Source organism: Lactuca sativa, chromosome 6, assembly GCF_002870075.4.
Source record: "Lactuca sativa cultivar Salinas chromosome 6, Lsat_Salinas_v11, whole genome shotgun sequence".
NCBI lineage: Eukaryota > Viridiplantae > Streptophyta > Magnoliopsida > Asterales > Asteraceae > Lactuca > Lactuca sativa.
Genome location: NC_056628.2, coordinates 138,889,411 through 138,905,042, shown reverse-complemented (window position 1 = coordinate 138,905,042; position 15,632 = coordinate 138,889,411). Strand labels below are relative to the sequence as shown.

The 15,632-nt window shown below is 35.2% G+C and overlaps 1 protein-coding gene across 1 annotated transcript; it reads right to left on the bottom strand.

The window, feature by feature from the left end:
- Positions 1-4,013: 4,013 nt before the first annotated feature.
- LOC128126643 (early light-induced protein 1, chloroplastic-like) lies at positions 4,014-4,716 on the bottom strand. The gene has a single exon (XM_052764482.1). The coding sequence runs from the start codon at positions 4,617-4,619 to the stop codon at positions 4,107-4,109; it is 513 nt and encodes a 170-aa protein (XP_052620442.1). The 5' UTR covers positions 4,620-4,716; the 3' UTR covers positions 4,014-4,106.
- Positions 4,717-15,632: the final 10,916 nt, after the last annotated feature.

Below are 15,632 nucleotides of genomic sequence, written 5' to 3'. Positions count from 1 at the left end.
AGTCGCCGGTAATAGTGTCGCCGGTAATAACAATTTTTATTTTTTTTATTTTTTTTTAATTAAAGATTTTGGTTGCCGGTAATAATGTCGTTGGTAATTACATAACTGCATTCGATTAAATATCAAAAATAATAGTGTCGACGCTAATTACATAACAAACATCCGATTCTAATTAATTAAATATCAAAAATCATAATATCCGATTAAACTTTTAACTAACTATTAGCGGCGATATTTTTAACATTTAGCGACGACACATATGTCGCCGGTATTAGGTTAATGCGGATAATGAACCCCAACCGTTGGATTGGATATTTGATCAAACGGGCTTAGATGTAACGGAGGGGAAAACATGGATTCGGGTGATAACCCTTTAGCGGCGACACTATTACCGGCGGAGTGGACTTTTAGCGGCGACTCTAGCATTTGTCGACGCTAAAAGCCCATGTCGCCGATAATAGTGTGGCCGCTAAAGTGTGATATTCTTGTAGTGGAGGGGGTAAAATCTGTTAAGGGGGTACTTACATCACAACCCATAAAAAAATTATGAAATTTTATTTGAAAATTTATTTTTATAACATTATTCATATTCTTATATTATAAAAACATTATTGTTGTTTTCTTTTGTCTTAATAAAAATAAGTTTAAAATTATGAATATTATTTATATTCGTGCATCAAGTGTATACAAAATGTATTAGGTGATGGAAATTGTGATGTTCAATCGGTAGTCGTTTGTCTCGGGTATGATGAAGATGAGTGACTTTTCATTCGTCGACAATTATATGATGAGTTATTGACTTCATATGAAGACTATTCTAGAGTTTTCGTTGGATGTGATGGAGTACTTGATTCTTTGTTTTTCTTCATGAAAGAAAGGACATCACCACTAGAACACTATATGTTTATGCCTGAGACATGTATCCTAATAACCAATAGGTTTGTTCTGATCGTCTAATTTTTACCACAGTAGACTCTATAACCCTTTTCTCTCTATGGAGAGGTCCTTGAGAGTTTCAAAATCATATTGTCCTTACATTAGCACTTGTATAAACCAATCATTATGTGATGATACTATTAGAAGAAGAGTGTCTGATGCCTCCTATTTCGACATTATCTATCTGCCACAAAGACCCGTTCGCAACTAAATAACAAACTATGTATAAGTCGCGTCTAAAATTTTATAAGCGACTCAAACCTACGGAAATATCTTTTAGGACTAAAGATGATTAATTGTTATTTATTTTTGTCTCGGATTTTTGTTATGTAATATTTAAAGCTAAAGAAAAAAAAAATGATTGAGGATTTGTTCGGAATTTATTTTTCTTATAATGTTATTTATAGTATCAATGATATTAGGTTGATGAAAACTTATTTGAAAATTTATTTTTAATAGTATTATTTATATGATTATATTATAAAAACAATATTATTGTTGTTTTTTTATCTTAATAAAAAATAAATTTAAAGTTATCCATATGAATAAAGTTAATAGTAAAAATATAATTATAAATTAATAATGATTTATTGATTGTGTTATAATAAACTAATAATAAAAGTTGGACAAATAATAATTATATTGTAATGAAGACTTAAAAAGTAAAGTTAATGATAATTATATGGTAAGAATTTATCATCATTCATCCAAAAAATAAGTCTAAGAGCATCTCCAATGGTTAAGTTGTGTTATAACTTAAAGTTATTGTCAACTCCACATCCTATAGTTTTAAGCTCTAATTAAGTTGCATCTCCAATGGTTAACCTCAGCATAGTTTTTTTTTTTTTTTAGTTGATCCACGTCTTATAACCCCTTAATCTAATTAGTTGTCTTTAAACACATCATATTTTTAATAAAATATAGTTTGTATTGAACTTTATTGTAATTATAATATATAAACATTTGTAACATCTAATAGAAATAATTATTCATTAAAGAAATAAATATTATTTCAACTAAAATAAAATTATGTAGGTAAAATGACATATTTTTAAAGATAAATGATTAGACTAGACAAACATTTATACTATATTGACCATTAAATATATATATTGAATGGTCAATAAAAAAAACAAAAAAGCTATCCTCTCAAATGATGTTTAATAATATTAAGTGGTCAAGGAAATAGTAAAAAACTTTAAATACTTTTGCATTGGAGATGCTCTAATAGTATAACTATAAATTAGTGTTAGTGTTATAGGCTCGTGTGTACAAGACATCTTAAATAAATTCTATAATTATAATGCATCCATGTAGCCTGTTCATTTAGCACCCTATCCTAAACATGCATAATGCCTATACTTATTTTTGGCTTTTCGTGTATGGTGCTAATTTTGTTGATGGTCCGATCAGAAGAAGAAAAATATTCATGTTGATTAAACATTCTTTGAAAATTATCATTACGAGCGTTTTGTAATTCATAGATGCTATGTTTTAATATACTATAGAGACGTAAATCCTTAGGAGCTACATATTCTCTTACTTATGTAGTGATAATATTAAATTTACTACTAGGAAAACGATCATTAACGGCGACAAAAGTCGCCGGTAATAGTAATAGCGGCGACGCGTCACTGGTAATAAGTTGTCATTACTGTTTCGGCGCTATTAATCAAATTGTCGCCGCTAATGATGTGTGTCGCCGCTAATAATAATGTTGCCGGTAATAACACAGTCGCTGGTAATAGCGTCGCAGATAATAACAATTTTCATTTTTTTAATTTTTTTTAATTAAAGATTTTGGTTGCCGGTAATAATGTTGTCGGTAAATACATAACAACATTCGATTAAATATCAAAAATAATAGTGTCGACGCTAATTACATAATAAACATCCGATTATAATTAATTAAATATGAAAAGTAATAATATCCGATTAAACTTTTAGCTAACTATTAGCGGCGACATTTTTAACTTTTAGCGGCGACACATATGTCGCCTGTTTTAGGCTAATACGGATAATGAACCCCAACCGTTGGATTGGATATTTGATCAAACAGGCTTAGATGTAACGGAGGGGAAAACGTGGATTCGTTTGATAACCCTTTAGCGGCGACACTATTACCGGCGAAGTGGACTTTTAGCGGCGACTCTAGCATTTGTCGCCGCTAAAAGCCCATGTCGCCGGTAATATTGTCGCCACTACAGGGTGATTTAACTTTTCGAAATTCTCGTTATATTTGATTTTACCTATCTTTTTAAACAGTTTGTTTGCATTCTCAAGATCATTAAATCAAATTAGGTATATTCAAGAATGAATATAACCTTTGCGAGTGGCTATATAGATGAATTTAGAGGTTTTTAACAATTTACTTGGATGGCTAAGGCACATTGAATATCAAAATCGTCAAATCGTTTTTTTTTTTTTTTTTTTTTTTTTTTTTTTTATGATATATTTGTTAAAAAGTGAAATAAATAAGATGACTGTTATCTTCAAGAATGAAAATAACCTTTGCGAGTGTCTATATCTCTAAACAGTTTCATCGTTAACATATTAAATAGTTAGAAAATTAAATTTACATCATGAATTGATGGTTTCCCAAAATAAATCAATTTCACGAATGTTCAATGGGCTAACTTTATGAGAAAATGTTCCTCACGGAAGTCATTTTTTATAAAAAGAAATAAGAAAAATGTCACGATCACTATATATAAGGCCAAAATATGGCCATTTCACGAATAACTTGTTATATTATATAATGGTTTTGTGATCGTTTTGCTTTTAAGGTATCTTAACAGTAACTTTGCTTACATCTCCTGTTCCTGTGAGCAAGCTGTAAAACTAGGATTGCAATAGACACCTAATTACACCGAATGTTTAAGTATTTTATACTTTGACTCTTATATCAATTAGTTTAGGTTGCTTTATTCAAGATCATGTGTTATACACTTATACATATATACAGGGTGAACGATTTGTTTATTCCCCTAAAATTTATCTTAGTTTTTGGTTTTATACTGTATTATGTTCTTTTATATTATCAAACATATGTTTTTCATGATTTGAACCATGTTAGGTCAATGATACAAATAAATATTCAAAAGAATATACATTTTCCTGTTTTATATTTAATTCTGTAATAGAAAAGTTTGGATTTTGGAATACATTATCTAGACAAGAGCACTGCCTTTAACATATTCAGTGAAAGCCAAAGCCACAAGCCCCAACATCGCAACCCGTCCATTCCAAAGCTCTGCATCTGACGTCATCAGTCCACTCGACTTCGACTGCACACTCACTCCTTTAAACAACGGCACCAACGACGCTAACGTCAACACCATGCTAGTGCCGACAAACACCGCCACTCCGCCATTGCCGATCTGGGCAAACACGTCTTGACCGCTGCTCACTTCTACCGCCATCGCCGACACAAACCCGATCATCGCCAACCTTCCGTTTATCCTCTCCGGTGCCGGTCCGCTGAATGCCAATACCTCAGAGAACTTCGAGCTGACCTTCGGTGCAGGCGGTGGAGGAGTACTGGTCATATTTGGTGTGGTTGCTTGTTTGGAACTCCCGGTTTCACCACTTTGTGGTGTCTGTGCCATGCACCTGATGGAGAATGTGGGATTTCTCTTGAAAACTGTGATGGGGACTACCATGAATATTGAAGAAGCAGCCATGTCGGAAAAAGATATATGAAGTTTTGAGGGAGGAGAGAAGGTGGTAGTAGTACTGGTGGTGGTGGTGGTTGAAGTGGAGGATGAGGGTTTGAGGTGGTGGGTTTTATAGGGTTGGGGACTGGGGAGAACTGGTGAAGACAAAGGAGAGTGGATGCTTAAAGGGCCACGTTAAGAGACTTCACGTGGCTTTCGAAATTGCCGATGAGGGGTGGTTGTGGTTAAAAAGCCTCTAAATCTACACTTATTTCACTAGTGGTGTGTGGTGGGGTATGTCGACAAATTAAGGATTTTGGGACAAAATACATGCATCCTATGGACTAGAATATAAAAATTAGTGATAATACTATAATGTTACAAATGGTTTAGAAAACATTCTAAGGGGTATCTAATTGGTCTCATAATATACGCCACTTTCCAAGTCATTATAAAAGATTGTTTTATTACCTAAAAACACCACTTCCAAGTTCTTTTAAAAAATAGGTTTTTTAGTTGAACCCGTTTTATGACAAGTTCGATTCAACCGATTCAATCTGGTTTTTATAAGTTTGTCTTTTATATATATATATATATATATATATATATATATATATATATATATATATATATATCCCCAAAAATCTGACATCCATAAACATAAATAATTCTATAGTCACTACTAAAAAAACAGCCTTTTACGACGCTCATTGCGCGTCGTAAAAGGCTCAGACGACGCGCAAATACGCGTCAAGAAAGGCCCTGTCATAAAGAGAGACGACGCGCTTTTGCGTGTCGTCTAAAGAGAGACGACGCGCATTTACGACACTCATTTACGACGCGCGTTTACGACACGCAATGCATATCAAAGAAGGCCCAAAGGAAGACGACACGCATTCGTGTGTCGTAACCTTACGACGTGCGTGTTATTGACACGCAATGCGTATAAAGAAAGCCTCTGCCAAGAAAGGTCGTGTCATAAATGAAGATGACACACACTTTTGCGTATCATAATTTTAATTGTTTAAAATAAATATAATTTATAGATTTACTTATTTTCAAATTAAATTTGTATTTAATGTTTCATAATAGAAAATAAAATATCATATACAAAAAATAGAATCCATTGCATAAATTTAATATCATACAAATAATCGTTCCATGGAAAGATAAAACAAATATAAACCATGATTGGTTAACATCAAGTGAGCAAAAGTAATTACATTGAATGACTATATAGTAATTACATTGCTATTAAGGAACACCTTCTTTTTTCTACTTCGTATTGTTATGCTTCTGTTTCCACATGATACCTGTTTTCATCATCAACACATTAGTATTCAGAAAGGCTTCAAGCATCATCAATCTATGTTATAAAATATTAAAATTTAATACATATATAGTAACTCATGGAATAATTTATGATGGAGTTCAACTTCTGTTAATAACATCCTTGGAGGTGGGACTTCCATTAAAACAACACGAAGGAAACAATACCGGCAACAACAATAGTGGTTATTATTTAAGGTAATGGCTTTGTTAAGAAATTTTTAAGTTGATTACCTATTTTACACCAATGTGATCTGAAATTTCCCAAATTGTCTAACTAGACATGCGAGAAGTTCTTGGAAAAAAATCAGCTAAACTCGGGGGACAAAAATGTATTTATTTTGGGTCAAAATAATCAGATACGGATATATGTATGTCAGTATGTAGGAAAGTTAGAAGAAACATCAACCTCTAAATAGCAACTACCCAAAAAAAAAGTAGAATCTAAATCCCTAAAAATCTGCTAATAATCATATGAAGCAATCACCTTACAAAATTAAAATATTATGAAAAAGTTCAATAACCGAATTGAAGGAAAGAAAGAAACAGATTCTAACTCACAATTTCAACCACTGTCATTGCTGCAACACAAGGAAAAGAACCCTCCAAGAACAGCTAACTGCAAGAATTGGTTTCATTATATACCACAAATAATTCATATTCTTCAGTTTAATAAACCAAAAAAAATAAAATAAAAAATAATATAAATTAATAAATTACCAGAGTTGCAAGTCCATGACCCGCTAGGCCACACCAATGACACCAAGGGGTGACAAGGTTGCAGTAAGAGCTGAACAAACACAACGTCTTAAATCTTAATTTAGCTTAAGAATAACAAAGAATGGTTATATTTTTGTAGTTTTTAAGTAGTAATTTCAAACAAAATCATTAATTCTTTAAGACAAATTACTTACCAATTGTAGAGAAAAACAATTTATCACCCTATTCATCTACAAACACTAAAAGAAAAGTGCTAATGATTGTGCTAGCTGCAGTCAGAATCCCACTCCTACTATACGGATTATTGTTGGATAAATCCATTGTGCATGGGCCCATCATAGATAGGGCACCTTCACCTACTTACATTCTTCACTCCACTGCTTTAATATTCTTGTTCCTGAAGAAAAGTGTAAAATTGAATCACTTTAAAGCATAAATAACAACTATATTGTCTAGGGATATTGTATGCCATGTCCTTCTTTCAACATATGAATAAAAATGTTGTGCTTATAGATGATATGATTAGGGATGCAGGAAGAGTTGGCAAACAATACTTTGTAGTGGGTATAATTTGTATCATAAAAACAAAACTAGGAACTTAAGGGTTCAGTAGGTGAATCTTGACCAACTGACAGAGTGTTCAGTCCTTGTTTTTCTATAAACAGGAAAGGAAACTTTCAAGTTTCAAGAACAATACACTTACACAATCCATGTTTAAAAATTATCAAGTTACGGAAAAACTTACTAGTTTGCAGAAATCAAATCGTTATAAACAACTTAATAGTCGACAGTTTAAAGCAACATTGAAGCAATGCTGTAACACTATCATCAAGATGAAGGTCCATGTCACCGAATCTGGCATTCAAGATAATATATTATTAGGATGAACGAATAAAATGGATTTAATTACCATCAATTAAAGAGAAAAGAAACCTGAAAGGAAGGATTTCATCTATATAGTAAAAAGTTCGCCCAAGGACAACAAATATGATAGTCATTATCCTCATAATTCATTATAAAACTTGGGTCAAGATTATAAAAAAGAAAGTTACAGGGACCAATTTGAGACAAAATTTCATGTTTAGTTACCTATTGCTGTAGAAAGTGTGTAAATTGGTGTTGTAGAGACATCTGAAATAGTTAGTTGGCCAAGTTTGGTGTTAACCCAAAATTGTAATAATCAATTTTCAACACAATAGATAAATAAATAAATGAACTCATACTATTACAGTAGTTGTGGCTTCATTCACAGGTTTTCCATTTTTAAGTGTACGAGTCAATATAAATAGTTCTGCTTGTGAGGGTTCCTACCCATCAGGCCTTTTTGCCTTCTGTCACGATTTAAAAGGGCATAATGGTCATTATGATGGTAATTTCTACAAGGAATAACCTTAAAAAGTATTAAAAAAAAAACAAGTATAATGTCACCTCCTCCTCACGGATTCTGGCATAGCTTTTTGGTCCTACAGTGTGCCTAAATTTTACCCTTGCACAAATGCCCTTCTCGTCCTAATCCTCCAAAGTATCCCAAAAAAAACATAAATTTTGTATAAAAAAAAATTATTTTTTTTCATTCTCATCATGGGCTAACTAAAACTCATTAACACACTAACATTTTACTTCTTTTCTCTTATTCATTTTACCTCTCAACTGCTCCCACGTTGAGATTGATGAATATCAAGAAATTTGTTTTTCTAACAGGGGTAAAATCGTAATTTAGTCTCGTTTTCTAACAATTTTACACTTTTATCAAGAGGTAAAAGTCTGAATATAATGAATGGGTCCCTTTCACCAAACTACGGATTCAATTTTGGTCATTACATCGGAATCAAAACGCTGCAAAGGGCTTCTGGAATCAGCTCATTTCATTTGTGGTGTGAACAGGAGCTTGGAATTCAACTTTGCTGTTTTTTCCAGCAATACCCCTGAGAACCAGTAAAGGTGATGTCACCAAACTCTATATCAAAACAATCACAACAATTGTACCAAAGGGTAGTGCAGTTGTGGCTGTGTATGCGATTGCAACCGTGTTTAGGAAGCAGAAAGTCAGAAAGAGGGGACCACAAACGAGGCATCCGGTTAAGAGTAGGTTTCTCACCTATATAGCAAAATTGAAATATTTTAGATCAATGATCAATTTGTTAATTTACTATAAACTCCCTTTAGTTACCTTTATTTGTTTCCTTATATGCAACATAACTTATTGTAAATACATAATAGACAAATACTTGTTTTTGAAGATATCCATGATAAGGGCATTTACTTCTTTGTCTTTTATGATAATCAGGGCTCCTACTCCTACTATCTTTGTCCCTTCCATAATATATGTCCCTGCTTCTGCTGTGACTTCTCCTCCTGTAGCCCCTGTATTCATCTCTATACCTGGAACTACAAAATCATACTATCGCACTGCTACATTAACAATAAAAATAACCCTAACATTTTATCAGTGTACTAAACTCATGAAACCTGTAATTAAGAAAAAACTTATCATAAGACATTATAATAAGAAAAAAAAACTTCAACATTTACCTCTGTTGTGATCTGAGTTCACCATTGCTCTAACTGACCTAAGCCTCCTTTCACATATTCACCATTTCTGAAGGTGCACCACTAGATGACCAAAAAAGAATCATGGACCTTCATTAACCGGAGTCCCACACTTGTCCTTAGAATTAATAACTCCACACTGTTCAACAACATAAGATATCATGATAAGTGTGTTTCTTAATTTAAAGCAATAATGAGCATAAAAACATTACAACGATTTCCTTATATATGCGCATTAGCTATTTCGATCTCATAGAAAATACAGGAAAAGTAAAACATATTGTATCGCTTTAATCACCAAATGTAGTGATGCCCAAAAATTGAGAAATAAATGGACTCTCATGGAACAAACTCTCCAGACTCAACTGAACCTATATATCTAACTTAGTTCTTGTCAAGAAAACTTCAAACTTTGGATGAGATATAATAGTTAATAAAGGCAATTATTATGATGAACCTGGAATATGAGTCTAACTGTATCATAGAAAAGAACATTGTCCAAACAAAGTTATAAATTTAATGAGTTTTAAGATGGATACCTGTGAGTGAGGTATAAAATCATAGATATCCAAGACATTGAGCAGCTACCAAATCCCTTATATCATGTTCTTTGTAATCCCTAATATCATCACACGTTCAAACCCCCTCCCTAAAAAATCACATTTGGAATTCTTGGTGAATATTAAATTTAAATAAAATATAGAAAACTTTATAGAATGGGGTAGAGAAACAAAAAGAATATGTCTACCCGTTTCTTTTGGTGTGCGGGATACGAGAACTTGTATGAGAGTTTATACTCCATAAATCCCATGGAAATTGAGCTTTCAATAGAATTTGAGACCCATCCCCTTCGGCCATATTTACAAAAGAGAAAACATCAAAAGCAGGGGCGATTTCAACATATAACAAACAAAACCTGCAATTTCAAAAAGAAATTTATATATAAGAAAGATAGAAAACTGAAGGAAACAGTGGTATGGGGAACCTCTCATGGGAGTACTGGATTTATCGTTAAACCCATTAACAAGCACTTTGATGTCTCCATCTTTTCCACTGTCAAACCTACCACCACAATATTTAGGATTTCGACTTAGGGAGAATATGTGGACGGTGGTCAATGATGATGTTACGATGCCTCATCATTTTTCCTTTCTTCTTCCTCAGTAGATGGTATCATCAGAATCATCGTTTTAAACATGTCGACTAGGTCATATTTAGGGGTTTTTCCGGAATTGAAAATGTGTTTCTGCTGTAACGCAATAGAAAGGGATTCAAAAAGGAGGAGAAAAGGAATAGACAAAAAAATCAAAGACAGGTGTCTGTGAAATCGAGATTTAGGGGTGTGATGGCACATTGAGATTAAGGAATGAGTTGCCATGTTGGTTTGAATGACCCAATCGACGCCGACTTGTACTCAATGAAGATGAAATTAAAACGATGAAGTCTTCTGAATCTGAACCCCTCCTTTTGCCTCTCAATTTGATCTCCAGCGCCTGCTCATTTTCCTTCTATCTTTATCACTTAATCTTTTTCCTTTATCTTCTGCCTCTCTCTCCTCTTCTCTTTCTCTCTTTTAGAACTCCTCTTTTCACTTCTCCGCCGATGTGGATGAGTCTAGTTGCATTTGTGCCGCCTCGTGGTAGATTCATCGCCGCTTTCATAAGAAGAGATCACAACCCTTCTTCTCCCTTCTCCTCACAACCCCCTGACAACCTTCGAACGCAACCTCACCTGACGATCCAACATCGTTAGAATCATCATTAGTACACCAGCCATTGTCATCGGCTCAGTTGCAGCAGCTACAATAGGTACTTATTGAATTACAGGCGGTTGATTCCTGTTTTCATCAACATTTCCAACTCCGCTTCTTGTTCTCACCATTTTTGATCTATACAGCGAATAAGGTGAAATTAGATCCTCTTTCACGATAAGATTTCAATTCATCCTTAGTACTTCAAACGATTACATGCTAGTTCTAATATCGTATACATACGCTTAGAATCCTAAACACATAAACCTTCAGATCCGGTTAGCAACAAACCGTAGATCCGAACAAATAATATCATATATGGCAACATATAACATTTAGCACATAAAAGCATTTTAGGAAACTTTCCTAAAATAAACTAGTGCTCGTGTCTAAAATTTATCAGACACACATCTCACAATCTCCACTTAGCATCCTAAGTTTAAGTCTAGAAATTCTACAAATTCCTAGTTCGCTTAAACTAATGCTCTGATACCAACTGTGACATCCCCAAAATCTCGGCCAGAAAAGACCGATTTCATTTATGCTTTTTAAACATTTTCAGAGTAAATCCTTTTAATTTTAAAAGAGAGGCGGAATTTGTTCCCAAAAACAAAAAAAAATGATAAAATAGATATTTATCAAAACATTTCACAAAGGAATATGATTTCATTTCATAATCAAAAGTCAGGATGTCATGTTCCGATACAGATCATAAAGCATAAACGATAACATTACAAGTCATTCAACAATATATACATATACAGACTTGTAAACCAAACAACTTGATGATTCGTCCATCTTAAGCTCTTGCGCCACTTCCTGTAATACAAATAAGCTGAGTGGGTCAGGCTTGGGAGCCTGGTGAGCATATAGGGTTTTCAACCTACAATAAATATTTAATTTAACAATCAACAATAAACCCGATTACTCATTCCCGTTATCCTCACTTTACGTCCCTAAAACAACATCTATTATAAGGGACCTAATCTAGGATTTTTCATCGGGATGGACATTACTGCAAACGGGGCTTCCTTAGCAATAAATATCCTAAAGGAAACCATGAGGGGGATAGAGTACACCGGTGAACACGTCGTTCACAACACCTACAAGTTATGAGCCTGCTAGTGTTCTACAGGACCGTCTAGAATAGTCTGTGGTCGTCATCCATACTCTGCTGAATGACTAGAATAACACCAACAACACCGAGGCCTCTCATCTGTTTATTACACACCAACTTGATGGGTTTTGAGCATTCTAACACTTCCTAAGTGTACATGCAACCCTAATAACCTTGGATCTATGTTTGTCTAATTTGTCATGCAAAGTTGAATTCCAAGGTTATATCCTATCTAGCATACATGGGGAACAATTTTAACATAAAGTATAGATAGAATAACTTACCTTGTTGTTGCTTGTGTTCCTTGAAACCTTGTGAGCCTAGCACCTCAAGTGGTGATGCCTCAAATGCTTCACACAACACCAAATGCTCTTGGAAGAACTTATGAGAGAATACACACTCTTCAAAATCGGCCAAGCCCCCTTATTCCTTAGTGTGTTCAACTTGTGTATAGCCAATTTTGGTGGAGAATATGATCCTTATATAGTGTTGACACATCTAGGGTTACACCATGTAAACCCTAATGTGTCATGACTCTTCATTTCCATGACCCATGGGTTTGTAACTCCCATGGAGCATCCATGGAGCATCCTATGGGTAGAACCCAACTTGATAATCCATGGAGCCTCTTAGCCCACTATACAAGATATGGATGATTTACATAATCAACCCATATATTTAATTAGTTGTCCTTTGATCACTTAATTAATTCCAAATTAATTCTTTGATCAACTAATCAAATAATATTATTAATATATTAGAACTTATAATATATTAATAATCTCCAAGCGTTATTTCTCTCATTTAGTTTATCCAATTGCATGGTGCCATGCAACCCAAATGGACCATGCCGGGTCGGGTCAAGTACATACCAGAAATAGTTATGGACTTAGACACCTTATCCAACAGTCTCCCACTTGGATAAGTCTAGTAACTATTACTGCAAGTATGACTTCAGGAACCGATCGGCAATCGTAGCTCTTTACAAGGTTTCTCGAAACTTGAGAAGACGATGGTATGCCATTTAAGATAAGTGATCATATAATCCTCCGTTCTAGATATCAGCCGGACAAATACATGGAACAATGTCTTACTTATTGTCCAGCAGTTTGTTTCCCGATTTCCGATTTGTTTGACATAGAACTTAATTGAACACATCAACTTAGTTCTGACCGGGCCCGGTACATAGGTCAAAACAAAATCATCGAGGGGCCCAGATATCAGCTTCTAATCCAAGAAGGAACAGATAAACTTCGACTCATATGTTTGTTCTACTACTCATTGAATTACACATAAGAGCACGATTTTATAACATCGAGTTACCAATGCGTTTTTCGTACAATTAATGCATAACCAACTCGTAAGTAACAAATCATATCTCTAGCTTTAAAGACTTATATGATATTACCGTCTCACGATCACTCGAGATAGAATTCCATGAAGTGATTCCAGTGAGCGTGGGTTGAGTCCAATGCTCAGAACTTATGAGCACTCATGATTGTCGTAGCCTTGTCCCAAACCTCTACAACCAAACATGGCAGTCTTGATTCATACCTACTTCCGACATATGACCGATTGTGGAGGTTTGAATAATATGTTATACCAAACAAAATTATTCTAGAAGTCAAAACATGCAAAAGAAATATAGTAAACGATCGACAAGAGATAGCAACACTTTACTCATAAATAAAACTCCTTTTATTCATCATCTAGTGTCAATTACACTTTACAAATTTCTGGGTTATCTAACTACTAAATCTAATATCATCCTTCAGCCCTATGCTCCGAGCATGCTGAAGATGCTTAACCCGAGTCAGTCCCTTCGTGAGGGGATCTGCTGGGTTCTCATCCGATGATACCCTCTTTGCCACGAGGAGTCCTTCTTCGATCCGATGTCTGATGAAATGGTATTTTCTGTCGATGTGTCTGGATCTCCCGTGATCCCTTGGTTCCTTAGCTAAGGCAACAGCACTTTCACTATCACAGAAAATTTCCATTGGCTCTTTAATAGCTGGTACAACTCCAAGGTCTCCAATGAAGTTCCTCAGCCATAACGCCTCCTTTGCCGCTTCGCTAGCTGCAATATACTCTGATTCACAAGTAGAATCTGCCACCGTCTCTTGCTTGGAACTCTTCCAAGAAATTGCTCCTCCGTTTAGGGTAAAGACCCAGCCCGACTGAGAGCGGAACTTATCCCTATCAGTCTGGAAGCTAGCATCACTATACCCTACAACTCTCAAGTCATCACTCCCACCGAGGGTAAGGACCCAGTCCTTAGTCCTTCGCAGGTACTTGAGAATATTCTTTACCGCAATCCAGTGTGCCTTGCCAGGGTTCCCCTGAAACCTGCTAACCATGCTCAAGGCAAAGGCTACATCAGGTCGAGTACACGTCATAGCATACATGATCGAACCTACAGCCGAAGCATAAGGTAATCGACTCATTTCTGCTATCTCAGCCTCAGTGCTAGGGCTTTGTGTCTTACTCAGCTTGGTGCTACTCTGGATGGGCAACTCTCCTTTCTTGGAGTTTTGCATTCTGAATCTCTTCAGAATCTTCTCCAAGTAGGTACTTTGACTAAGTCCAATTAATCTTTTACTCCGATCTCTCAAGATCCTTATCCCCAAAATATAGGCAGCTTCACCAAGGTCCTTCATAGCGAAACACTTTCCAAGCCAGGACTTTACTTCCTGCAAGGTTGGAATGTCGTTTCCTATGAGTAGTATGTCATCCACATACAATACCAAAAAGCTAACTATACTCCCACTAGCCTTGACATATACACAAGATTCATCTTCACTCCTAGAAAAGCCAAATTCCTTGACCTTTTCATCAAAGCAAAGATTCCATCTGCGAGGTGCTTGCTTTAATCCATAAATGGATTTCTCAAGCTTACACACTCTATTAGGGTACTCGTTACTGACAAAACCCTCTGGCTGACTCATGTAAACATCTTCAGCCAACTTTCCATTAAGGAAAGCGGTTTTGACATCCATTTGCCAAATTTCATAGTCATGAAATGCGGCTATAGCTAACAGAACCCGAATAGACTTAATCTTGGCTACCGGAGAAAAGGTCTCATCATAGTCCACTCCAGGAATTTGAGAGAAGCCCTTTGCAACCAGCCTAGCCTTATAAGTGTGTACTTTACCATCCATGTCGGTCTTCTTTTTGAAGACCCATTTGCACCCTACAGTCTTTCGACCTGGTACATTCTCAACCAAGTTCCAAACTTGATTGTCATACATGGATTGTATCTTGCTATCCATAGCCTCTTTCCATTTAGCAGACTCGGGGCCTGCCATGGCTTCCTCGTAGCTGTTAGGGTCATCTTGACTTACTAGTGTCTCATCACTAATAAGTGTCTCACCTTCTGCAGTAATATGGAATCCATAGTAATGCTCAGGTGCACTCCTAACTCTCGTGGAACGCCTCAGAGGTACAAATTCGTCAATTGGCTCAACAGGAGTTTCCTCCTCAAGTTGAGGGCTAGAGTTTGAAGTTCCTTCACCACTTGACTCTTGAATTTCTTCAAGATCAACTTGCCTCCCACTGTCTCCTTGGCTTATAAACT

Excerpts from the sequence above, each read along its gene's own strand:
- LOC128126643 (XM_052764482.1), bottom strand. The coding sequence starts at position 4,619 with ATGGCTGCTTCTTCAATATTCATGGTAGTCCCCATCACAGTTTTCAAG.